At 38.1% G+C, this 25,437-nt stretch overlaps 4 protein-coding genes across 4 annotated transcripts; all 4 read left to right on the forward strand.

Moving 5' to 3' along the window:
- The first annotated feature begins 16,290 nt into the window (after positions 1–16,290).
- Positions 16,291–19,398, forward strand: LOC131316472 (uncharacterized). The gene is made up of 2 exons (XM_058345852.1): positions 16,291–17,049; positions 17,951–19,398. Exons 1-2 carry the CDS (start codon positions 16,360–16,362, stop codon positions 18,959–18,961), a joined length of 1,701 nt encoding a protein of 566 aa, XP_058201835.1. The 5' UTR covers positions 16,291–16,359; the 3' UTR covers positions 18,962–19,398.
- Positions 19,399–20,860: 1,462 nt separating this feature from the next.
- LOC131316538 (uncharacterized) lies at positions 20,861–21,857 on the forward strand. Its single transcript, XM_058345946.1, has 2 exons — positions 20,861–21,259; positions 21,687–21,857. Exons 1-2 carry the CDS (start codon positions 20,978–20,980, stop codon positions 21,738–21,740), a joined length of 336 nt encoding a protein of 111 aa, XP_058201929.1. The 5' UTR covers positions 20,861–20,977; the 3' UTR covers positions 21,741–21,857.
- A 138-nt stretch (positions 21,858–21,995) lies between these two features.
- On the forward strand, positions 21,996–22,628 carry LOC131317474 (PKS-NRPS hybrid synthetase cheA-like). The gene has a single exon (XM_058347021.1). The coding sequence runs from the start codon at positions 21,996–21,998 to the stop codon at positions 22,626–22,628; it is 633 nt and encodes a 210-aa protein (XP_058203004.1).
- A 47-nt stretch (positions 22,629–22,675) lies between these two features.
- LOC131317475 (uncharacterized) lies at positions 22,676–24,624 on the forward strand. Its single transcript, XM_058347023.1, has 3 exons — positions 22,676–23,049; positions 23,179–24,355; positions 24,457–24,624. The coding sequence occupies exons 1-3, from the start codon at positions 22,676–22,678 to the stop codon at positions 24,622–24,624; spliced, it is 1,719 nt and encodes a 572-aa protein (XP_058203006.1).
- The last annotated feature ends 813 nt before the right edge of the window (positions 24,625–25,437 follow it).

Raw genomic sequence — 25,437 nt, forward strand, 5'->3', positions numbered from 1 at the left:
TTAGGAGAAATTTAACCAACCGAGAGTGAGACCAAGGGTTTGTACTGGTTATAGGGTTAATATTGCCACATATATAAGAAGGAAACAAGAAAATGATGATATCTCTGTAATGTACTCCGATCTACTCATCTGTATATGTTTTTTATGCTAATTAATTGGGAAAATTGTACACTAACTTCTTTTGTACTAGTCTATAGTTATTATTTTTTATTATATACCTGTTTGTTAAAGGCAAATGTCATCAAGCAGTAGTTATTACCGAGCCAAGAGTGAGACCAAGAAAGGGGTTACTGACACCCCCAAACTTCTGTATTAATCGAAAGATTGTTATTGTGGGACAAGGGCAGAAATTAAGTTGGTTGAAAAGAGTGAGAAGTCGAATGGGAGAATTGTATTTTATATGTCATAAGGAGAGGGCAGCTCGGTGTGGGTTCTTTCACTGGTGTCTCCCTCAGGAATGGATAAGCATTGGTAAAATTAGCAGTTGGGGATCGACTGAATCTACCAATGTATGTGCTACCAAGGTGATTGATGATGTTGTAGCACTTGAGAAAGAAGTTATGATCATTCGACAACAATTGGTGTATTCAAAGATGTTGACAAAGTTTTTGGTCATATGCCTCGTTATCGCGAAGGTGGTCATCGTGTTCAAATGAAGATTGGAGATGTTGTTGTTAAATTCATATTATTAGTATGGCTATGTGTTATCCAAGTATTGATGCCCATGTTATTTTATAAGTTTTCCACTTTTTGTCACATTATTATGTTGTATTGGGAATTGGCAATGTGTAGCACAAAGTTATTCTACATTTTATGTAATTCGAAGGACGAATGTTGGCTTATTTATTCGTGATTATTACCTCTGTGTTGAACTTGAGTACCATTTTGCTTACCTGGAATTGTTTTAAGGCAATTATTTTTTATGATTAATTGTTATCTACTTGCAATAGTATCTTCAAAACATAGCTCAAAGAAGTAAAACATGGGTAGATATATTTATTTGCATAGGTTGCTGGCAATAGAACTTTTCTTTCTAATTGATGGTCATTGAAGGCTCCATTTCCTTATACCTTTGGATTCGTGGACTATTGTTTGTTTTTTTCTTCATATGATATCATTATTTCTTCGGCCCTTGTGTTTATGCAATACTATAGACATATCTTCCACTCAAACAGTGTCATCTAGAGGGAAAAAAATGGCAAATGCAACTACGAAAGCTTTTGGAATCCACAGTCCAAAGAGTGTTTCATCCTTACATGTGTGGAAGAGTTGGGAGCTGTTGGGTACAAAGAAGGAACCCAACTTACCAAGGCTGGGTGAGGCAATGTTGTAAAAAAAATTAGTGAACAAATGAGAAAGGATTATGATAAAGCCCAACTGAAGAATCAATGGGGTGTTCTTTAAAAGGAGTGGCAGCTGTGGCAACACTTGGTTTTAGGTGAAAGCGTACTTGGTAAGGATCCAGACACGAGTGAGTGCTATTACAGCATCAGAGGAGTGGTGGGACCTCAAGCTGATGGTATTCCTTACTCCTAATCTCGTTCAAGCACTTTATTGTAGTTTCTGAATTTTTTATTCTTTGTAAAAAATACTTGATGTGTCTTCTTAAAATTTCCCTATATCATGATATGTGCAGCGACATCCTGAGTGCATCAAGTTTAAGGAAAAGGCCTTGCCACTTGAGGAGGAAATGCACATCCTTTTTGGAAGCAACACAGCTACTGGCGAGCATATGCGTACATCTAGTTTAGGAACACTTCCAACTGCCTTGAAACAACGTACTATAAATATAGAGGTGGAAAACATTGATGCATTGTTGGATGATGATGTTGAGGTTCAAGAGCTGGTGCACCCGATGCAAGATATGTCCAAAAAGAGGCGTGTTGATGGATCGGCTACGAAGAAAGGCAAAAGGAAAAAGGGTACCATGGGCTCAAGACTTGAAGCTTGTATGCAACAAATCTGCGACCCAAATGACAGTGCCAGTTCTCCCTTCGTCCAACGTTCTTTTCATGACCCTGACTTTAGAAACTTTGTCGAGTCATTGTGACCGACCTTATCCTGGCCTCTTTTTCATAAATAAATTTGGAGACATTGGCTTGAGAAAGACATAACTATTTTAAAAACACTTATTACAAAAACGTAATTAAGTTTTATTACAAAACCCAAGTCTTCTTAAAAGAGAACATCTTTACAATATCTACACAAAAGTACAACAAGCATGTCCCAGGGCAGCAGTAACTCCATCTCTATTCTTCATTATCTATGAAAAATATTAATTTTCATAAGCTGAATGCTCATGTGAGATACAAATACTAAAGTTGCAAGTTTTTACCACGGAAACAATTTAAAACATAATTGCTGACATAATCTGAAATAATAATCTTATGATGTTCATCCAACAGCTTAATCTTTCTGTAGGGGAGCGACCCCTCTTGCGGTGTGAAATGATCAAGTCACTGGCCACTAGGGCCCTATTCTTTCCATCCATATAACTCCCTTCTATGTTATGGTATCTTTTTAAGCGTCCCCCAAACTCGGGACAACTGTTTTGATGCATTAATAGGCATCTCCTTTGTCTAACCGCTTTCATTTTCTTTAAAACTTTATACCGTCATCATCTTTGTCTGACGTGCTTCTAATCTTTAATATGAAAATTTTATCATATCTATTTCCATGGCATATCTTAAAATAATAATCTTTTCTCAACATAAAATCATTTTACTTTTATAAAGAAAAATCATGTAACTAAAGTATAAGTATCTCACCTTGGAACTTTGTGAGTGTAGTGAAGACTTAACTTGTACCCTTGCTAAACTCCGGATGACATAGTGGTAGCTCCACACCGGAAAAGTGATACACGGCTTGATTATTTCCTTCCTTTTCTTTTGGCGGCATTAACAATACTGGACTTCTAATTACCTAGTACTAACAGTAGCATTATCCTTTCCTTGGGCCGTACGTGATGCTATCAACATAGCGTGTTCCTTTCTTTTGCCGTACAAGTAGTTTTGGTTCCTGATTCCATTTTTGGCCAAGTACTAAAAATAGGAGACTCCTATTTATAGAGTTTTCTAATTTTCCTAAGCTTGACACCTAATCCACCAAGTGTCACTACAAGTGTGATGTGTCATTCTCTCAGGTAAGTGTAAGCCAAGCTGTGAGAATGATTTGGCTAAGCTATAGGCTAATGTAACAGATTCTAGTTTTTCCTATTTTTTCCTTTTAATTCCTAGAGAATAGTAGAAGCTACGTACCTAAAGGAAAAACATTTGTATTTCAACCTTATTTTTTGTTGCTTGTTTATTGCAAGAAAACTGCTTCCAATTTTCATTTCAAAAATAAAACTAAATAATTTAATATGCCGATCCCAACGTTGCCTTTATATTAAACCGAACTGCGTACGTATTTTGGGTCGGGTGTTACAGTTCTGCTCCTGACCTTCCCACTATAAAAGAATGGAGCGAAAAGCTATCGAAACTCCCTGAGTTTGACACAGATCCAACCTTGTAGGCAAAAGCCCATAACCTTTTCAGAGATGCAAGGATGCAAACTCTTTTCATGACTTGCCCGGATGAAATTAGGAGGTACCACTTCATAACCCAAGAATTGCAAACGGTGGAAACGGTTGAGTTGCAAAAAATGGGTGGTGGCAATTGGTTCAACAATCGGTAAGTTTGTGGGACGTGACCAGATCATGGCTTGCCCGCTTTGATGAACTCGGTATTAGACTTGAGTGTTTGAATAAATCCTGTAATATTTCTAAACAGTGTGCTTTTCCATTAGGATGATTTTAAGTTGTGTGCTTTTCGATGACACTTGTATGGGGGTGTTTGAAATACTTCTTTCTGTATTTATGGAGTTTGATTTCCATTAGTCGTTATGTTTTATGGAGTTTAATTTGTCTTGACTGGAATGGCTAGTTATGTTTTTAGGCATTTGTCTTGATTGGAATGGCTGTCTTTTGTTGAAAAATCAGAACTATCCTTCACGATTTTTGCTTTGCTGGTAGGGATTTATGATCCTTGAGGATGGCTTTGTAATTGATTCTGGACTTCAAATGTAGGTTTTACCATTCCCAGATTTTCTGTAATTGGAGTTAAAAAAACACAGCTTTTCTATTCTTTGGCTCTATCTATTTGATATTTGGCTCAGGGGGAGGCCAATAATGCATACACGAGAAGTAAAGTTTCTGGAAAAGGTCACTAATGCATCAACCTGCTCCAAATGTGAATAGTGATCTTTACTTCCCAATAAAAATTGGTGGTGGCAATAGTTTTGCAGGCATGATAAGTAAAGTTTCTGGAAAAGGACAATAATGCATCAACCAATTCCAAATGTGAATAGTGATCTTTACTTCCCAATAAAATCTGGTGGTGGCAATAATTTTGCAGGCATGATAAGTAAAATTTCTAGAAAAGGACAATAATGCATCAACCAATTCCAAATGTGAATAGTGATCTTTACTTCCCAATAAAATCTGGTGGTGGCAATAGTTTTGCAAGTTTGTCGGCAAGTTGGCAAGCGATTTTTGTTTTGTTGAACAAATAATTACCAATAGAGTATAAAAGTTGCAATACACTTGGGCGATTTTTGTAGAACATGAAACACAGTCGCACTTGCAAGTTCTAGTTCCCATTAATAAAAACCACCCTTCTTCTACCACTGTGCATGTAGTTATCCCTACAAGTCCAATGAACACTTACGAAAATCCGAATGATTATGACCATAATATTTACGATGAAGAAAGCTGGTACAATGACAATCCGTATGGTGGAGATCTGTATGATGGAGATTCATACGATGGAGATCAATACTTTACCAGGGAAGGGTTGAGTGATCCTAGGCCTCGTCATCGGTCAAATGCAAGTAGGAGAAAAGTTACCATTGGGATATATAACATCCACCATGATACGTACATGTGCAAGGAACCGTGTCGTACCTCCGCCTTAACTGGTCAAGCTTAGATCACTGAGTTGGAGGAGGAAAACCCAAAGCGTATGTATCAATCGTTTCGTATGAGCAACATGAATTTTTTTCACTTGTTTACCAGCTCTAGAATAATTATGGGTTACAAGTATCCTAGCGAATCTCAGTTGCTGAGCAAGTAGTTCTATTTCTCTAGATTGTGGGCCAACGAGTTAATAATAGAAATGCCCAATAACATTTTCAACATTTGGAGGAGACTATATCAAGGCAGTTCCTTAATGTGTTTAAGTCCCTTAATGCCATGGCTATCGATTGGGTTAAACCATGGCCTCAACAAGGAGTGCATAGGAAAATAGCTGAGAACACAAGTTATTATCCACATTTCAGGGTATTTTGTTTAATTTGTAATTGATTTCCCAATTTATGAGTACCCGATCAATTCGTTTTATACACGTTCAACTTTTGTCAGTACGAAATTTTAACCAATTAATTTTGTATGTAGGATTGAATTGGGACTATACATGGAACTCACGTAAAAGTTCACCCACCTAGGGGCGAGCCCATACAGAAATGGATTCGTTGTAAAGGGTATCCAACACAAAACATTATGGCCGTATGAGACTTTGATTTGTGCTTCACTTTTGCCTTATCGGGATGGGAATTAAGGAAGTGCGCACGACACAAGAATTTTTTATGATTGCATAAGGAATCCTGTGTTAAATTTTCCAAAACCACAAGGAGGTTAGTCCTGCGATTTCTCCATCCTACATACCTTAACTTGTTTTACACCCTAATTGTACTGAAATTTTAGATCTAATGAAGTGCACAATGACTACAGGTGAATTTTATTTGGTAGATGCCGGGTACCCAAACACTCATGGTTATCTAGCACCATACAAAAGTTATTGATATCACCCTCCTGAATGGCGTGACGGAAGCGCACCAAGGACTAACTATGAAAAATTTAACAAACTACACTCATCTCTTCGGTGCACCATTGAAAGGACATTGGGAGTTTAGAAAGCTTGTTGGCCCATGGTTTGTGACACCCGTTGGCTTCACAATGACAACACAAAAATCTCTTGTAACCGCAATTATGGCGATTCATAATTTTATAAGAAGGAACAACTTCCCTGACATTCTTTTTGGTTTCTATGATAAGAGACCAAATTTCTTGCCTTCAGATCATGGAGTAGAAACTATGGTGCCTAACGGCAACCATGGAAGTAGGGTACAATGTGATGATCGTCACATGGACACTATAAGGGCATCTATTCGAGATTTCATTACGGAAAATAATATACGTTAGGTCACCTCGTCGCTTTAGAGTTTGGACTTGAATGAGAATTAGCTGTGGACCGTGTGTTGAAATTTGTTGTATCATAATTTTCCAAAATTTAGTTGTGTAATGTTGGACTTGTGTGTTTGTTTGTTTTTTTTTTTGAAAAGATAGTACTTTAATTTTTTGCAAATATTAAGGGTTTGTGTTTCTTTTATTGTTCTTTATATTATGAGGTATGTGTTTGGCGTTAAATTAAAGTGGTGGAATTTCTTATTTCAAATATTACTTGTAATATGGTCTTATTATTTAAATTCTAAAATACCAAATAAAAAATATCGAATGTCATAACTGAACATAAATTGTGGACAGAATTGGAAGGGAATGAGAGAGCTTTCAAATTCTTCCTTACACCTGATCACATATGAAAATGATAAAAATTAAACATTTTTACATATTTTAACACAATAATAAAGGCCAAAGGTAAAAGGAAATAAATATTTGTACACCTTTTAAAACAATAAGAAAGGCCAAGGGCAACTTGGTAAAAAACCAATCCATAATTTAATTTCATCATTCATCTACCAAATACTACTACTGTTCCAAAATACATTATGCACATATCTCCCAAACACTCCTTCATTCTCCAAAACACATTCTGACCATAATCCAAAAAGCCAAAAAGCTAAAAATGAAAAACCAAAAAGTAGGCTCCCAAACACCCCCTTAGAGAGGAATTGATGTGTGCCAACTTTGTGAAAGATGTATTTTGGGTGGAAATGTCATCGACATAAAGAAGTTTGATGGTTACATTAATTCGAAGACAACTTTGAAATAATTTGTAGAGCAATATAAGAATGCATTGGCAAATAGGTGGATAATGAAAAGAATGAAGATACGAAAAGTTCGCAATCTTACATCCCATGCATAATTGAAGATGAGTTGGCGAAGCAATTTCAAAATGCTTACACGAACGTGAAGGTGAAAGAGTTTCAAAGTGAATTTGTTGGGAAACTTAATTGTTCTTTGCATGAAACAAAAGCAAGTGATGTTTGATCTAAGTATGAGGTGAAAGAGTGGGTTACATTCGAAGAAGAGAAAAGAAGAAAACGTGTGTCATTTACTGTCAATTTTAATGGTGAGACTAATGAAGCCAATTGTAATTGTCGAATGTTTGAGTTTAGAGGAATGGTGTGCAGAAGATGGAGAAAATGGTCCACACTAAAGTTCGAATCAACTACGATAACTCGTCAACAACAATTGAAGCATGTCGGCATGATAACATATGCAATCTGTTTAATGAGGTTGCCAATTTGGCGAAAGATAGTCAAGAGAAGTATGATAAGGTGAAGACACGGTTACTTGAGCTAAAAGGAGAGTTGATTGAATCTTCGATTGTTTATGAAAGTAATATGACTTCTGGTACTCCTATTAATTTTTATTCAATTCGAGATGGAGTTCTACCTTCTAAAGAGATCACGAACGTACTTGACCCGGTACATCTTCGTCGAAAAGGGAGACAGCCAATCAAAAGGAAGCAAGGCTTTGTTGAAAAAATGGTTAAGAAGAAAATAAAAACACAAAAGAAAACATTGTCCAAGGAAAAAGCCAAGGTATAAGTTAATGTAAAATTTGAAATTTTTTGTATTGCTAATTTCATGTTTCATATTGAACTTTTTATATTTATATTCCATGTAAATTATGTTGTAGGAGGTTGGGACACAAGAGAGATTAGGACACAATAATTTTCAATTTCAGGAGGTTGGGACACAAGAGAATGTGGTAAATGTTAATGTAAGGTTTTTTTTTTTTTGTATAATTAATGTGTTCATGTTTCATATTAAACTTTTTATGTTTTTGTTTCATGTTAAACTATTTTTTATTGGTGGGCAGAGTTACCCAAGCTACATGGGGCAGTTAATGTGGCCAAATATGATATCCCATAATATGCGACCAAATATGGCACAAGGCGAAAGTATTCTCCCATTTTTTCTAAGTTTATGCCCAACCGAAACAAGTTTGAAACAATTTATAAATAATTTTCCAAGTTCACAAACCAACATTGCTAAGTTTTACCAGTACTTATGTTCGGGAAGGAGGACATTCAAGTTTTTTGCGAGATCAAGGTCAAGGTTGGGGAGGAGCACAACCAAGTTTTATGGAAATTCAAGGGCAGGGTTGGGGAGGAGCACAACAAAGTTTACAGAAAATGATGAATATAATGGATAACAATGAAAAGTAGAAGACTTGCTTATTGATATAGAGAGTTTCATGTATTTTGTTAGAAACTAATTTGTGGTAATTCTCTCATTCATGTTTTGTGGTAAAGTGAAAATTAGATGCTACTTTGCATAAATTTTTTTGGACAACAAAGTACAAATTTCACACCCTCATGAGGTGTTTCTATCATTTTTTTTTTAATGAAAAAGGTGTCGTGTTTAATGTTGGTAACAGTTCTGTATGCATTTCAATTTTGAGATTTTGGAAATTAAATTTTCTATCATTTCAGTTTTTGAGTTTCAATGTTGGTAACACTTACTTTATGATTAGGTGTTGAAAATTGATTTTCTGGAATGTCCTTATGTCGTGTCCGTTTCCGTGTCAGACATGACTCCGTGTCCTAGTTTTTAAAAAATAATGTTGAAAATAACCCTCATTATTTTTGTTTGCAGCAATTACTAAATTAAATTCAGTTTTTGTTAAGTTAAGACCACTTTAGTTCTTGTTAAGACTAATTGTTGTTTGCAGCATCAAGGAGCAACCTTAAGGAAGCAATGTTATAGCTTGCGGACACAAGGTAGTTTCTTGAATAATTTGAGCAGCACCTCCCATGTTTTTGGTCCTTACCCGACGTCTCGTGTCTCATTCAGTACAACAAGAGTAACAACATATTATGCAGAAGCCCACGCCAGACATTTCTCATCCAAATTACCATTCACAAAGCCAAAGTCATAAAATCGTAAGCCAAAGTCATAATATCATCAAGCACATTCAAGTTTAAAGTTTTCAAACAAAAAAGAAAACCAAGCATTGTCTTCAGAAAACCACAAAAGCAACAAAAAAATCTTGAAATCATGAAATTTGATTCAGTTGGTTGTTGCTGCTATGTGACACTCCTATCATGGATTTGTACTTCTTTGATGATACGCATTCTACTTTTGTTCATAAAACTACAACATTTTAGTTTTGTTGATGATAGGTTATTATTTTTGTTTAATGAAAATGGACATAGCTAGACTTGGTAGAATGTAAAAACAAATCCCAAAGATAGGTTCTGGAAAAATTTTAGCAGAATCTCCCCTGTTTTTGGTCCTAGATTGACGTCACGCGTCTTAGTCAATACTGCAAGAACAACATCAGGTTATGCACAAGCCTACGCCGAGCAATTCTCATTCTAAATCATCATTCACAAGCCAAGTTATCCATTGCCAAATATTTAACTCCCAATTTATACACGCAAATTTGAAAGCAACAACACAAGAATTCCAACATCATAGATGCCGCAACCGTTTTCATAACAAATGTTCATTCCATTCATTCATAAACTAGTACAAAAACAACTAGCAAATCTTCATTCCATTCAGTGCTACCTCCGTACTTCACTACTATTATTGACTCTAGTTCATACTTCACAATCTACAAAGTAACACATCAGGTTTCGCTTCCTTATTGTTCACGGTTTCGCAAACTTTCGCAAGATGCGTTCGCTTCTGGAGAAAATGTACCCCAACGCTATACTATGCCATTCATCCTCTGGTGGATTCCAAGCAAACTCGATATCTCTGGTTTTCAAAAACTTATCCTACTCAATTAAGTTCTCCTCTTCCTAAAGCATATTTGAGTGACTTTGGATCACAACTTTTATCGGCAATGGCAATCAAAAGTGGAGACCAAAAAAAGAGGCAGAAAGACGCAACTACAGTTTACCACAGTGACGCTGCTCCACTCAGTTATTGTAGTAGTTAAAGTATAACAAATGAAAAGCACCCACTTGCACCATAATTAATTACAATATGAGGATATGACTACATAGCATTTTTTGGTACACAACTACTGAGTACTAAGTAAACGTAATACAAGTATAAATAACCAAAATGAGCAAAGAAATACCATATTGAGGATTCTTATGGTTTTCAATGCGATCGTCTGAGTCTTTCCTGCTGAGTAAGGGAAGTATGGGACTCTTCGATACGTCAGGTGAGCAAAGAAATACCATATTGGGAGGCACTTGAGGCAGCATACTACGATGTCGTAACCTTAATACAAAATTTAAGCGCCTAAATCAGATATGAAGATCCAGTGAAAGGAAACAAAAATAGATACGAAGGTTGCAGTGACAGAAAACATTATTGCTAGTTGCTACAAAGGACTGGACAGATTCAACAGAAAACATTGACAAAGGACTGGAGAGGACCAGTTGAGTATCCATATTGGTACAAATGAGCTTATTGAGTGCAACTTGGCCAGAAACAAACACAATCATTTTTTGAGTGCATTTTTTTATCCTACTGAACACCAAAATGAGCTTCATGGATTGCAGGGTCATTTGGTGATATTATTGCCACCTGCTAGCATAAATATAGAAGTAAGCTACGAAAGGTATAAAGAACTGGTTTTTGGGTAACTACATTTATAGCTAGCCCCAATTTTTTAAGAAAATATCCTAATTTGTAGAAAAAGCCCCAATATTTGGGTTGCGAGGCAGGCGAGGAGGAGGGTGTTGGGGATGCCGTTGCAACCTTCGCCGGAATAGTACCAGAGAGTTATCATCTGAGATTGAGGGATTCGTCGCATGGCGATGAGTTTGCTGACATCCTCCTCCTCTACTCTTTCTCTCTGTTTTGGTTTCGCGCGAGAGATGATGTGTATGCTTTTGGGCCGATTCAAAAAATTTAGTAATTTGTTTTTTTGGCTTAAAGCTGACATGGGGCCCAGTCCACGTCAGCGTCATGGGTTGGTTTCCTGGTATCTAGACTTGCTTTCTCTCTCTCTCATAAAAAAATGTATATTCTTTTTTATAAATGCTCCTACACAAATGTAGATAATTAAAAAATAATGGACAATTTTTTTTACCAAATGCCCAATTCATTAGTGAATCTTGGTTTAGTAAAAATCAACATTTTGACAAATTGCTAACATAAACTAGAAACAAATTACAATTCAACTGAGTCATAAACTAGAAATAAATTATAATTCAAATTGCATACAAGGTTTTTTTCTGATTGGCATTGGAGAAGAAAAAGGTTTCTATGATCATGACCTTTGAATTTGAATTTTTCCCTTTCTATTGGCCAAATGCATGCTTCAATTGATATGTAAATAAATAAGACGATTTTAAGAAGGCAAACCACTGACTGCGAGATAATTGAAAAGTACATTTATACTACTTTATAATTTTGGCCTTAGTCTTTTAGGTAATAACAAAAGTGCCATCAAATAGTTGGCGGGTTCTTTTCCCTTTTAACCCTTTCAGCTCCTTTTTATCATGCCATTCCCTTTTTATCAGGAGTATATTTTAGAGTTCTTCCTCTCAAACGTTCAAAACCTGATCTTCTTGACTCACCTTAACTTGGTTAAATGTCTTATGCTTTCTCAAAATTGACAAAAAAAAAAAAAAATGGAAGGCAAAAAGATAATATACTAAATTTTAAATTTGATTATTTTGCTCTGCCAATTACTCTTTACTTTGAACCCTAAAATAAAAAATTGAAAAGAGCTTAGATAATGGAAGAAGCATTATGAAGGGGCTTCCGTGTATTTTGAACAAAATCTGTAACGCTTTTCTTCTGAGATAGCCTCCCTTTTTCTCGAGGGAGTTCAAGCAAATTCTTTGGGATCAAAAAATGCACTAAATATTTGTAATTTTAATGTATAATTTGATTTTTCTTCAATATTGGTGACACTGAGTCATTTATATGTAGCAAAAATAATAGAAAATTCAATTAAATTTGTTTGGTGCCCAATAAATAACCATGATGATTGATGATTTTGTGAGACCCATTTCGGGCTCCAAAAAGAATAATTCAAATTGCAAGTTATTCTTAAAATTATTTTTTATAGGTTTTTGTCAAAAATTATCTTAATCCGATATTCATAAGTGTTTTATTTGGGTTTTGTGCAAAAATGGCGAGAGAGAGAAGGGGAACCTAGATACCAATTAGAGAGAGAAAGAAACGCTGAAATGGTAAGTTAAGGAGACACCAAAAAAAAATACCTAAAAAACACCCAAATCTCAATCTCATAGTTTTCGATCAAATTTTTATGATCCGAACCGCTCAATGTGTGCAGAATGTGATTTTAAGGGTGCCCGCGTGAAATTAGCAAAAAAAATGACCGGAAAAGGCTTGATTTGAGCAGTTTTTATTTGAACCATTCAATAAAAAACTGTTCGGATCAAGCCATTCCCGGTCTTTTTTTTTGCTGATTTCTCACGGGTACCCTTAAAATCACGTTTTGATCACATTAAGCGGCTCGGATCATCAAAATTTGATCCGAAACTATGAGGTGTTTTTTTTTGTGTCTCCGAAACCGCTCCAATATATATATATATGTGTGTGTGTGTGTAAAATTGTAAACTTACTCTTACCATGTCTTTTTTGAATAGTTTATGGGCATGCCATGGAAGTGGTGATTTGTGAACTGTACACCATGTATTGGTAATTTGATCTAGTCAATGCCACCTATAGGTAACTTTCCCAAAAAGCTACACTGTGTTATTGTTGGTCTTATTGAAAAGTGTGCTCAATAAAAAAAAACTACTCGTACATCTTGATTAGACTTGGCTATTTTGCAATGAGCATCTCTCCAGCCACATGAGATGTGTCAATTGGTGAATGGTTTCCTTTTTGGGTAAATTACATTTAACCCCCTTCAACTATGCCTCAAAGACACTTAACCCCTTGTAATTATTATTTTTAGCACTTAACCCCCTCTAACTAATGAAAACCCTTATTTGGTTGACTTCCGTAACGGAGAGTCCTTAAGTTACCATTTTGCCCCTGAAAATAACACGCATCTGCAGTATATCTTTTCTTAGTTCTCCAAACCCTTTCAGTATAAAAATGTTGACACAATAACAAGTGCTCTAGGGTTTTGCACTGAAAAAGACTCTCGATTAACACACCGGTGTTGTCCCCATGGAATAAATTTTGAGCCCTAAAACAGTAGAAATCTTAGCGTCAACATGGGAATTTCCATAGTCGTGATGAGAGTCGAGGACGAATTTACGAATAGAGGGTATGTCACGAAGAATGACGGTTGAGAAATGGTACATAAACTGGATAAAAATTGGGATTGGGTTCGGGGTTGTTCGAAATGGCGTCATCGATGACAAAAGAGAGATTTGGGATGGAGGCGAAGAGGTGTTTCCATTTGGATGAGAGGACGGTGGTGGTGATGGCGGCTTTGGTGGGAGTTTTGAGAGGATGTGACGAAGGATGGAATTGGGTAAATTACGGATTCTGTCTTGTTTGACGTCGTCGTAGGCAGTGGAGGAGAGGGTTTGTGGAATTGTAGGAGGTTTTTGGCGGCTCGGCGGTGACCGCCTCCATGAATCCACTGCCGCAATGGGGGCAAACTAGGGTTTGTTCGGACCAGACACGGACGAATCAGGTGCACCTGTGGAACTAGTACGATGGCGTCGACTCCATCTTCTCTGTTTGACCTTGCGAGATCTGAACTAGTATCGATCGAATTCAGATTTTACTAGATGGGTCTATATGTGTAGAGAAAGAGTGTTGGTGCATGTTTTTCTAAAGAGAGGGGGTTGTGTACGGCCACGGCAGAAGGTGGGTCAGATGAGTGTCCGGCAGGAGTGGGTCTGTGATGAGAACTTGGTGCGGGTGGTTTCGGCGAGGGAATTTCGGCAAGGTGGAGGAGGGTGGGTGTGTTGCAAAGGTATAAGTGGAGAGAGAGATAGGTGTATATAATAAAAGAGAAGGACAATAATGTCTACAATTTTGAAATGGGAGAACATGTGACTTGCACATGACTTTTTCCATCCAGTTCTTAACATAATGAAAACGGAAATAAGGTTTTCATTAGTTAGAGGGGTTTAAGTGCCAAAAATAATAATTAGAGGAGGTTAAATGTCTCCGAAACATAGTTGGAGGAGATTAACTATAATTTACCCTTCTTTTTTTATCTTCTTTAAAAAAGAAGAAAAAGAAAAAGAAAAAGAAAAGAGTTCTTTTCAAGTCACTTTTGTTTTGGGTAACTTTAACTTTATAAAAGAAGAAAAAGAAAAGAGTTCTTTTTGAGTTGAGTTTTGTTCACCTTCTACTTAAGAGGGTGAATATTATCCTTCTACTTATTAGTTAAAATGGTGTGGATTTCACTACAAATTGATGTCATACTTACCAAAAATGATGTATTGCAAAGGTAAGATCGACACCATTTCAATCAAGGGAAAATTTCAAAATAGCACCTGACCTTTCACACAAATCACACATAGATATCTGACCTTTTAAAATTATCAAAAAAATAACTGACCTATTTAAAAATCCATCAATTTTTCACCCGCCGTTAACTTTCCATCCAAAACAGACGGAAATGTTGAAAATTTGCATTTTGGCACCCAAATCGAGCCTTAATCTTGTTTATGAGTATAATATTGTGTTTTGCCAAAATGAGCCTTAATCTTGTTTTGCCAATATTCGTGCCAAAATGCAAATTTTCAACAATTCCGTCTGTTTTGGATGAGAAGTTAACGGCGGCTGAAAAATCGAGCCTTAATCTTGTTTATGAGTATAATATTGTGTTTTGCCAAAATAAGCCTTAATCTTGTTTTGCCAATATTCGTGCTAAAATGCACATTTTTAGCATTTCCGTCTGTTTTGGATGAAAAGTTAACAGCGGATGGAAAATTGATGAGTTTTTAAATAAATCAGGTGTTTTTTTGATAATTTTAAAAGGTCAGGTGTCTATGTGTGATTTGTATGAAAGGTCAGATGTCCATGTGTGATTTGTGTGAAAGGTCAGGTGCTATTTTAAAATTTTTCCTTAAATTAATAAGAAGAAAATTAATATTCACTATCTTTTAAGGACGATGGACAAAATTGCACTCCTCCTTCTTTCTAAGTCGTGAGTAGTTACAACTAAGATAAAATTATACACGGAGGGGCCGTGTAAAGGGTTTGTGCGGCAAAGCTCTGAATAATTGACACCTCACCTATTCTTCTTCTTTCATTTTTTCTTTTGGCACCCTATGGACCAGAAACTTGATTATGAGAGTTTTAGAGACAAAAATTAATTATGACCCTTTAGAATAAAATAATCAGAAGAATAAGATCTTCACACTGGTTCAAACGGATTAAAAATTGGAGCAAGTGTTCAAATTTTAAATCCGTTTGAACTAGTACGAAAATCTTATTTTTATCATCATATTATTCTAAAGGGTCATAATTAATTTTTGTCTCCAAAACTCTCATAATTAAATATCTACTCTTTATTTGGGACCCTATAGAGTAGATATTTAATTATGAGAGCTCTAGATAAAAAAGTAATTTTGAACCTCTAGAATAATATGATGATAAAAATAAGATCTTCGTACTAGTTCAAACAAATTGAAATTTTGAGCACTTAATTTTTTGAAACTTTAAAAAATTAAGTGCTCCAATTTTCAATCCGTTTGAACTAATGTGAAGATCTTATTTTTCTGATCATTTTATTCTAAATGGTCATAATTAATTTTTGTCTCAAACTCTCATAATCAAATTTCTGGTCCATAGGGTGCCAAAAGAAAAAATGAAAAGAGGAAGAATAGGTGAGGTGTCAATTATTCAGAGCTTTGCCGCACAAACCCTTTACACGGCCCCTCCGTGTATAATTTTATCTCGTTACAACTTGCTTTTCTTTTGATTGGGCCCAGGTACGGTTGCAGGCCTGCAACCAATTTCTGGAGGGGGAAGAATGGAAAAAACCAAACCAATTTATTGAGGGGAAAAAAACTCTTTTTCTTTTTCCTTTTGCCTTTTTCCTTTTTCTTTTCTTTTTTTTTTTTTTCTTAGAGAACTCTTTCTTTTCATGTATGGTGGCGCCTTCTGATTTTCACAAGTATCCCATTCTTTTTACGGTTATATATACAGAATTCCATTAACACACTTGCGATACTCCTACTTTGGTACTGTTATTACGGAAGTCGGAGGAGAAAAATGGAGATGCAGCAACTCCTGAGCATGGGTTTCCCAGAAGAGACCGCCGCCCAAGCCCTCGCCGCCACCGGCGGCGGATGCCCCCTCAAAGCCACCGACTGGATTCTCACCCACACCCAGAAAAACTCTTCTAACGATAACAACAATAACAACTTAAACCCTAATAATAACAGCCCCAATTCAGCCCACTTCCAGCCCAAGCTCGACCGCTTCTTCCGCTTCCATTCGAAACCACCTCCTTCAACCCCTTCTCCCTCTCTCTCTCCCTCTCCCGCGCTAAACGAAGCGCCACCGAAATATTCCAGTGAAGAAAAAGGAGAAAAAGATTACGACGAAGAAGAAGAAGATGCAGAGGCACAGCACAAGAAGCGCAGAAAACGAGAGACAGCAGTACAATTGCCGCCGCTTCACGAGCCGTTGTCGGAGCGGATGCGGCCGCGTAGGATAGACGAGGTGGTGGGCCAGGACCACCTCCTGGGCCGCAACTCCTTCCTCCGCTCTGCCGTCGACCGGAACCGCCTCCCTTCTGTTATATTCTGGGGCCCACCTGGCACTGGCAAGACGTCCATTGCTAGGGCCATCGTTAGTTCTTGTCCCTCTTCGTCTTATAGGTTCGTTTCGTTGTCGGCCGTGACTTGTGGGGTTAAGGACGTTAGAGACGCGGTCGATGAGGCTCGAAAATGGATGAAGGTAAAAGAATCAACTGAATTTCATCGTTTACATATGTCATTAGAGCATCTCCAGCAAGCACTTGTATTTTCACTCGAATTTGAGTCAAAGCTTCATTTGGTACGACGGAGTCTGGTGGACAAACTCAAATCCAAGCACAAATTTGAGTAAAAGCTTAATTAATACTAACATGGTTGGTAGGGGAGTAAACGAGCCTAGCCCAGTCTCGTAGTGTCTGAGCTCGACATGTTTACTAAACAAGCCTAAAATTTGAGCTCCGCTTGTTTGTAAACAAGCCGAGCCGAGCCCGAGCAATTTACTCAACGAACCTTTTCAAATGAGCCGAGCTTTTACAAGCCGAGTTGAACTTTTGAGTGTCAATCTTGGCTTGTTTAATCAACGAGCCTACACTTGAGCTCAAGCTCAACTCAATTACTAAACGAGTCAAGCCGAGCCGAGCCACGAGCTGCTGGGTTCGTTTGCAACCTACATGGTTGTAAATTTGAGAGGAAAGAAATAGCCTTGAATAATTTTATTACAAATTTGAGTCTCCTTGTTTTGAGTAAAACTCAATTTGGTAGAAGTTTGAGCCATGGAATGGAGTGAGTTTTAAGAGTTTTTACTTTTTACTCAAATTTTGAGTTTGAGTAAAAAAGAAAGGGAGTTGGAGATGCTCTTACTGAACATTGAAGAAAATTGAACTAGAAAACTTAAAATAGAAGAAAGAGTGAGAAAATATCTTCTGAAATTTATGTCCTTTGCATAGAGACTCTCAGCTTATATTTATACACCAGAGATAAGAGGGAAACAGAGATAGAAGGACAACCGCCTCAACTAACTCATAACTAACTTACTAACTAACTAACTCACTAATTTGAGCACGTGCCTAACTAACTTGCAGTTGATTCCTTTTGGCTAGCAGAAGGGAGTGATGAAGGAGAAGAAGAGAACCGTCTTATTTATGGATGAGGTGCACAGATTTAACAAATCACAGCAGGACTCATTCCTTCCCGTAATCGAAGACGGGAGCATCGTGTTCATTGGGGCTACGACAGAAAACCCCTCGTTTCACTTGATTACCCCATTGTTGTCTCGCTGTAAGGTCCTCACACTGAACCAATTATCTCCCGAACATGTTTCTGCTCTCCTCAGGCGAGCTGTGGATGACTTGGACATGGGATTGTCCCGCAGCGTAGAAGGAATTAGAGTGATCGAAGTTGATGATGATGCCATTGACTTGATGTCGTCCCATTGCGATGGAGATGCCAGGGTAGCATTGAATGCCTTGGAAATCGCTGCTACAGCTTCAGCAGCACGATCTGCAGCGGTGGGTGGTGTGGTAAGAGTTACTGGGGAGGATGCGAAAGAGGCACTTCAGTGCAAGCATCTTGCTTATGACAAAGCCGGTGAAGAGCACTACAACCTGATCAGCGCGTTGCACAAGTCTATGAGGGGTAGCGATGCTGATGCGGCTATTTATTGGCTGGCGAGGATGTTACAAGGAGGGGAAGAGCCTCTATACATCGCTCGCCGTCTCATCAGGTTCGCCAGTGAAGATGTTGGGTTGGCAGACCCATCTGCACTCGTGCAGGCTGTTGCCTGCTACCAAGCTTGTCATTTCGTGGGCATGCCAGAGTGCAATGTTAACCTTGCACTGTGTGTTGCGTACTTGGCTTTGGCTCCTAAGTCGGTCTCTGTTTATCGAGCTATAAAGGATGCACAGAAGGCGGTGACGGAATCTGTTGGACAGAATGAGGGAGTGCCTCTCCATCTGAGGAATGCACCGACTAAGCTAATGAAAGAACTTGGCTATGCGAGGGGCTATATCTATCCTCCCGACGTTGACAATCCTTCCTTGCTATCGCAGTCCTATTTGCCACCATCCCTTCAAGGTTATAAATTCCTCCACTGGCCTAGTGGCCATAAACACTGATCAACAAGGAGCTATTTAGAGACATGTGAGACTTTCTGAATATTGTGAGTTCTATAATATTATTAGAGGCGTTTATGTTTTGTCCATGGTGTTGGGTCATTTTTAAGCACTTTGAGAAGCATCACAATGAGGAACGAAAAGGAAGATCAAACTGTTGTGGCCCTGTAGGTACTAAAAACTTACGCTGCTGTCCGTAAGTATTTTACGGTTGTTATGTCTGTAAGTATACACCGCAAAACCAAACAATGTCCACCAGCGCGAAAGACGGTCTTCCTTGTCGAAGAAGGGCCTCATGAGACAGAAACATCACAAGGCAGGACCTTATAAATCATTGGGGAAAGAACGGTGAACCTTTCTTAAGATATTACTATTGTTTCCGCTGGCGAAAAAATGTACTCCAGTTTGTAACAAAATAGGTATAGTTTCTGGTACTATACTTATTTGGTTCTTTTGCATAGTTGATTGAGAGAAGTAGTCGGTATTGAAATTGTTACCATGAAGCCTTGCAAATTAGGTACCCGGAGCTGGTCCGCCACCACGGGATCTGGGATTCAACTCGTCTGTCCCCCTGTCCCATTCCTGCCATAAAAATCTTTCTTCCTTTTCGAGTTTGTGGCAGGGTGGGACTAGACCAGCGTATCACACAAGTAAGCCTCGACGCGCATTCCATTAGATCACGGTGATGAATGAGGATATTTCTGCTGCTTGGGTGCTGCATTTGACATACTCATCCGGTTAAACTTTAGTATTGCATTAAACTGGTGACTTTTTTTTGTTTTGGATTGGCAAATTGGTTAATTAACTTGTAAACTGAGTTCAGTCGTCTTTGATACGAATGTCATGTCAAGTCACTAGATGTTGGGCTACGAACCAAGCACGTACACTCAATAGTTCGGAAAAATAAAGCATGAGATATAGACATTGTACATGGTTTGGCAAGAATAGTTACGTCACTGCACTTCGTCTCAAGAAAGAAGAGTAATTTAAAATGGCTAAGTGTTGCTAGTATTGAAGGTGTATAAATTGCCGATCAAAAAAAAAAAAAGTCGGGGTGAGCATCAATGAACCACCATAGTAACTTCAGTTGGATCCACCAATGCACGGTCCTCGAATTCAGTACTAATCAAGCTTCAGAAAACCCAAAAAAAAAAGGGTAAGTCGAACCAGATCTCAAATGATACGTAGGCATCGTTATTAGATTTTTTCGGTTACCTTTCACATTATCATCACAATTTGTTAGGAGTGTTGCTATATGTACCGACCACGGGGAGGGAAAACGTACCGACGGCCGCCGGCGGGCCGTCTCCGGCCACCGGACGGCCGATCCGAGCCGTTCAAAAATTTTAAAAAATAAAACCGAGGGGGCCAACGCGGGAATCAAGGGCATCCGAGGTGTTTAGGGTGCTTGATCAAAGCACCCTTTTTTCGTGTATATATGTACACACACATATATACACGAAAAAAGGGTGCTTTGATCAAGCACCCTAAACACCTCGGATGCCCTTGATTCCCGCGTTGGCCCCCTCGGTTTTATTTTTTAAAATTTTTGAACGGCTCGGATCGGCCGTCCGGTGGCCGGAGACGGCCCGCCGGCGGCCGTCGGTACGTTTTCTCTCCCCCAATGGTCGGTACTCATAGATTTTTCGAATTGTTAGTATACATTTCCTACTTTCTTGGTTATGACTAGGTGGCTTTTTCAAGTCGAGATGTTTGAAGTTCATGGATAGCTCTCGGCAAAGGGAGTATTGTTGGTATAAATCCCTCCAGTAATCTTGAAGCTACATTGAAATCACTTTTTCGTTTTGTTTTGGTGGCCGCTATTTGCGGCGTACTTCTTGCTACTCGCAGTCGATTAAAATTTTATCGGTTACAGACAAAAATGCCATCATGCAGTTTGACCATTATACCCCTAAAACCTCATGTTATTTGACCATTTTACCCTTTAAGAATATTACATAACTCATTACATACAACCACAAAAAATCATCTCCCTGATTTCCCTCCCTCCCTCCCAGAATGTCTCCTCCCTCCCCCATTCAAACTCCTCCATTTTCATCCCCAGCTGCCATCACCCACCACCAAGCCCCTCCCACCAGCAGCCAAGTCTGCCTATCTTCCGCCTCTCCTCTTCCTCCTACATTGTCAATAGAAACCTCGATTGCTTCCTCTCCCTCCATTGATAAACAAGAAATAGTTGACCCATCAATACACCACGATTTGGAGTCTGAAGATCACACAATGGATGTTGAGAAACATGTCACAGATGTTGTAGTGACGGAGCAAAAATCGCAGCAAGAGGTAAGCCCGCCCTCCATTTCCAATTTCAGTTCTGGCCCGACACCGTTGGACACGCAGTGCCAAAACTTTACTAACTTTTCGGACTCTAATATCTAAATTATGTACAGCTATTCGGATATTAATATTCGAATATTGTCAACATTATTGGACTCTTATATCCGAATTTAGTGCCAGTTTTCAGATATTAATATCTGAATGAAATTGCAGAGAATCCTGCATTTACAGTTAGATACACAGTGCCAAAACTTGACTAACTTTTCGGACTCTAATGTATGAATTATGTACAACTATTTGGATATTAATATTTGAATATTGTCAACATTGTTCGACTCTAATATCCGAATTTAGTGCTAGTTTTCAGATATTAATATCTAAATAAAACTGCAAAGAATCCTACACTTACCTAGTTTGTCTTTGGGTGTTACAGGGTGACACTTCAACACTTGGTAGTTATGTAGGGCCATCGACTATACCTACTTAGACCTGTCCTCCATACGATTAGACGAAGCATTTTACAACGGAGACGGTGAGTGTTTTTTTTATAGAGTATTTATCTTGTGCAATCTTATATTACGGGCTATAATTTTTTGTTATGTGTGTGTAGGTTTTTCCATCCGATGAAGCGTTGGTAGATTGGATAAGATGTACTTTTAAACAATACGGGTTTATCATTGTGATTAAGGGTTCTGAGAAATATATTAAGAATCACACACCTAGGATGAGATTTTCATGTGAAATGAGTGGTAAGTATAGGCCGTTTGTAAAGAAAGTTGATGGGAAGGAGGTAGCTGTGAAGAAGAGAGTACGGTCCGCGGACACCAAAAAATGTGAATGCCCATTTGAATTGAAAGCTGTAAAGGACAATGATGGTTGGACTGTCTCTGTCCACAATGGCACCCACAACCATCCTCCAGCGGTGTACTTTGAGGGCCATTCGTATGCCGGGAGGTTGTCAGCAGAGCAGACTAGCACGGTGGTTGATTTGTCAGTCGCTTTGGTGAAACCAAAAGAAATCCTAACCCATTTGAAGGTTCAAGATCCTGAGAACATAACGTCTATCAAAACCGTGTACAATGTACGACAAAAGTATCAAGTGATAGAGAAAGCTGGGAAATCTCAAATGCAACATTTGTTGGATTGGCTAGAAAAGTACCACTATGTTCATTGGACCCGTGGGAACGAGACTGAGAATGTCACGGAGTTGTTTTGGTCTCCCCCATCTGCCGGGGAGATGTTATGTGCTTTTCCCCACGTGTTAATGATAGATTGCACATACAAGACGAATAAGTACAAGTTTCCTTTGCTTCAAATTGTTGGTGTAACATCGACGGAGATGACTTTTTGTGCAGCGTTTGCTTTCATGGAGTGAAAAAAACGGAAAACTACACTTGGGTCTTGGAGAAGCTAAAAGGCATGATGGGTCCCAACGCGCTTCCGTCCGTTATTGTCACGGATAAGGAGTTGGCGCTTATGAATGCCATCACAAATGTTTTCCCTCATGCTACCAACCTCCTATGTAGGTGGCATATTGGCAAGAACGTATTAGCCAAGTGTAGAAAGATGTTTGATGACAAGATGTGGGAGGAGTTTATTTGCAGTTGGGGTCTAGTCGTCCTTTCATCGAGTGTTGCACAGTACGAGGAGCGCCTTTGTGTTTTGAAGCGTAATTTTGAAATGGTTCCTACAGCACTTGAATACGTCGAGAAAAATTGGTTGGTACCCTACAAAGAGAGGTTTGTAGGAGCTTGGACAAACAAAGTCATGCATTTCGGAAACCTAACAAGTAACAGGTAAACACTTCATTCGCAACTCTGGCATTTTCCTTAATATTCATGTTATTCACTCGTTTTTGGAAAATTTTCATATATTCATGTTATTTGCTACGGTTAATATCTTGCCATATTTATTTCATAGGGCAGAGAGTTCACATTCGCAGCTAAAAAATATCTTGAAAACTCGCAATGCAATTTTGATACTATATGGGAGAAGATTCACAGATTGATGTTGTTACAAGTTACTGAAGTAAAAGCTTCGTTTGAGAAGAGCCTCAATTCTATGCAACATGATTTTAGGACAACTCTATTTGATAGGCTAAGGGGAGTTGTTTCGTCAAATGCCATGACACTTGTTTTAGCGGCATCCCATCAAGTCGAATGGTTTGTGGAATCGAAGCGTCAGTGCGAGTATTCTTTGAGGCACACCCATGGTATACCTTGCGCTCATGAGATTGCTCCTTATAAGATGGCAAATATCCCCCTACCGATTGAGTTAATCTATGACCATTGGAAGAGGCTTTCTTTGCTTGCACCCAAGAATGAGGGTTCGATAGAGGAGAGGCTTTTGGCTCACTTTGATTGTTTTTACAACAAGTTCTTGAATGAAAATCAATATGATGTAAAGCTCAATTATGTTAAGAAAATGCAAGAGCTTGCTCATCCGAAAATCAGCACTCTCCTTGAACCCAAAGTGAATGCACAACCACACGGTCGGAAGTCAACGAAAGAAAAAAATGCAGCCAAAGAACAAAATTCGACACGTAGGGATCCCTCGGAATTTGAGCATGTTCTCGCCTCCCTTCAAACCCCTAAGCCCGTCAAAGAGAAACCGCGGCGCAATCTGAAAGGGAAAGCAAAAGTTCCAGCACAACTTTTTATATGCCCCTTCATCAATCAGTTCCCAGAAGCAATAAGACCTTACATAGAATTGGTCAAGGATGTTGAAGATGATGGGAATTATGGGTTTCGGGCAGTGTCGAGCTTCATGAAAGGCGATGTTCATGAGTGGTTAATGGTAAGAAGTGATTTACTGAAAGAGTTGGAAACACATTTACACCTTTACGAACAAGTGGTAGGGGGGACCCAGAGGGCTAGGGAATTACTTCACATCTTGTCATGGTATGAAAGTCCGGCACCCCAGGAACATTGGATGACAATGCCAAACATGGGTCACATCATAGCATCTGCTTATAATTGTGTCCTTGTCCATTTATCAAATGTTCAATGTCTTACATTCCTCCCCCTCCAATCGAAGCCTTTACCCTCCATGAAACGAAAGGTTATTGCTATCGGGTTTGTTGACGGTGGACACTTTGTACAGGTATTATTTTGGTAAATGATTTGTTGTCATCTATACAATGAATTGTACTCATTAAGTCCAACTTCATTTATCTTTTATAAGTACATAATGCAATTTGACAGGTATTCCTAAAAAAAGGTTCCCCTATGCCGCCAATAGCTTGCAATTGGAAAAAACATCGTCTTTCTATCGCTAAAAATTGGGATGCAGCCCATGTTGCGGCCATTCAGAAGTTCAACGAGATCATCAACGTTGACGTAGCAATAAAGGAGGTCATCCATGTCAAGTAGCCATTTTTAGATTGAGAAATGATTTAATGTGTTGTATTATATAATGTGTTCTAATGTTATGAAAATTGGATGATTACATCTGCTTGTAGTTTTCCGATCTTCAAGGAAACTCTAATATTGTATTTTTGTTTAAAAACTCATAGTTGTCAAGTTTGTGACATTCTGTTTAGAAACAAGAATGGTGTCATGCTATCTCATAGTTTTCATTCTGTTCGAAAATTAGGATCCAATTAAAGGTGTACAAATAAGATATTAAAGTCCGAACATGGGTATAAATTTTGGATATTTCTTTCCGAAATTATTGATCCAATTCAATATTAGTATTTGAATGGTGTCAGGCTATCTCATAGTTTTCATTCGGTTCAGAAATTAGAATCCAATTAAAGGTATGCAGATCAAATATTAAAGTCTGAACATGGGTATAACTTTCGGATATTAGTTTCCGAAATTATTGATCCAGTTTGAACATTAGTGTTCGATTGGTTCAGATATCTGATGGTTCTCATTCTGTTCGGAAATTAAAATCCAATTACTGGTATATAAATCAGAAATTAAAGTCCAAAACTTGTTATATATTTCGGATATTTATTTCCAAATTGAATTTTCTCCAAATAAATGGGCTGTAATGGTTGAAAAAGCGTGTGGATATTAAAACGGAGAATTTAAAAATTAACTCCCTAATTTATTATTGGTGAAAATGGGATGTAATTCTTCGTCTTGTATAACGTGCCAACATGAAAATATACATTTGCAGAAATTTTATTCCTCGTAAAACGTGTTCATGTCCAAAAATCCAATGATGCCGGCACCTAG

Source organism: Rhododendron vialii, chromosome 2a (assembly GCF_030253575.1).
Source record: "Rhododendron vialii isolate Sample 1 chromosome 2a, ASM3025357v1".
Classification (NCBI taxonomy): Eukaryota; Viridiplantae; Streptophyta; class Magnoliopsida; order Ericales; family Ericaceae; genus Rhododendron; species Rhododendron vialii.

What these genes read in the sequence shown, in the direction of transcription:
- LOC131316472 (XM_058345852.1), top strand. Translation starts at nt 16,360, where the DNA reads ATGGAGATGCAGCAACTCCTGAGCATGGGTTTCCCAGAAGAGACCGCC. An exon ending in AGGCTCGAAAATGGATGAAG is followed by an intron (nt 17,050 to 17,950) that starts GTAAAAGAATCA and finishes TTTGGCTAGCAG; the next exon opens with AAGGGAGTGATGAAGGAGAA.
- LOC131316538 (XM_058345946.1), top strand. Translation starts at nt 20,978, where the DNA reads ATGTCTCCTCCCTCCCCCATTCAAACTCCTCCATTTTCATCCCCAGCT. An exon ending in AGCAAAAATCGCAGCAAGAG is followed by an intron (nt 21,260 to 21,686) that starts GTAAGCCCGCCC and finishes TGGGTGTTACAG; the next exon opens with GGTGACACTTCAACACTTGG.
- LOC131317474 (XM_058347021.1), top strand. Translation starts at nt 21,996, where the DNA reads ATGAGTGGTAAGTATAGGCCGTTTGTAAAGAAAGTTGATGGGAAGGAG.
- LOC131317475 (XM_058347023.1), top strand. Translation starts at nt 22,676, where the DNA reads ATGGGTCCCAACGCGCTTCCGTCCGTTATTGTCACGGATAAGGAGTTG. An exon ending in GGAAACCTAACAAGTAACAG is followed by an intron (nt 23,050 to 23,178) that starts GTAAACACTTCA and finishes TTCATAGGGCAG; the next exon opens with AGAGTTCACATTCGCAGCTA. An exon ending in ACGGTGGACACTTTGTACAG is followed by an intron (nt 24,356 to 24,456) that starts GTATTATTTTGG and finishes GCAATTTGACAG; the next exon opens with GTATTCCTAAAAAAAGGTTC.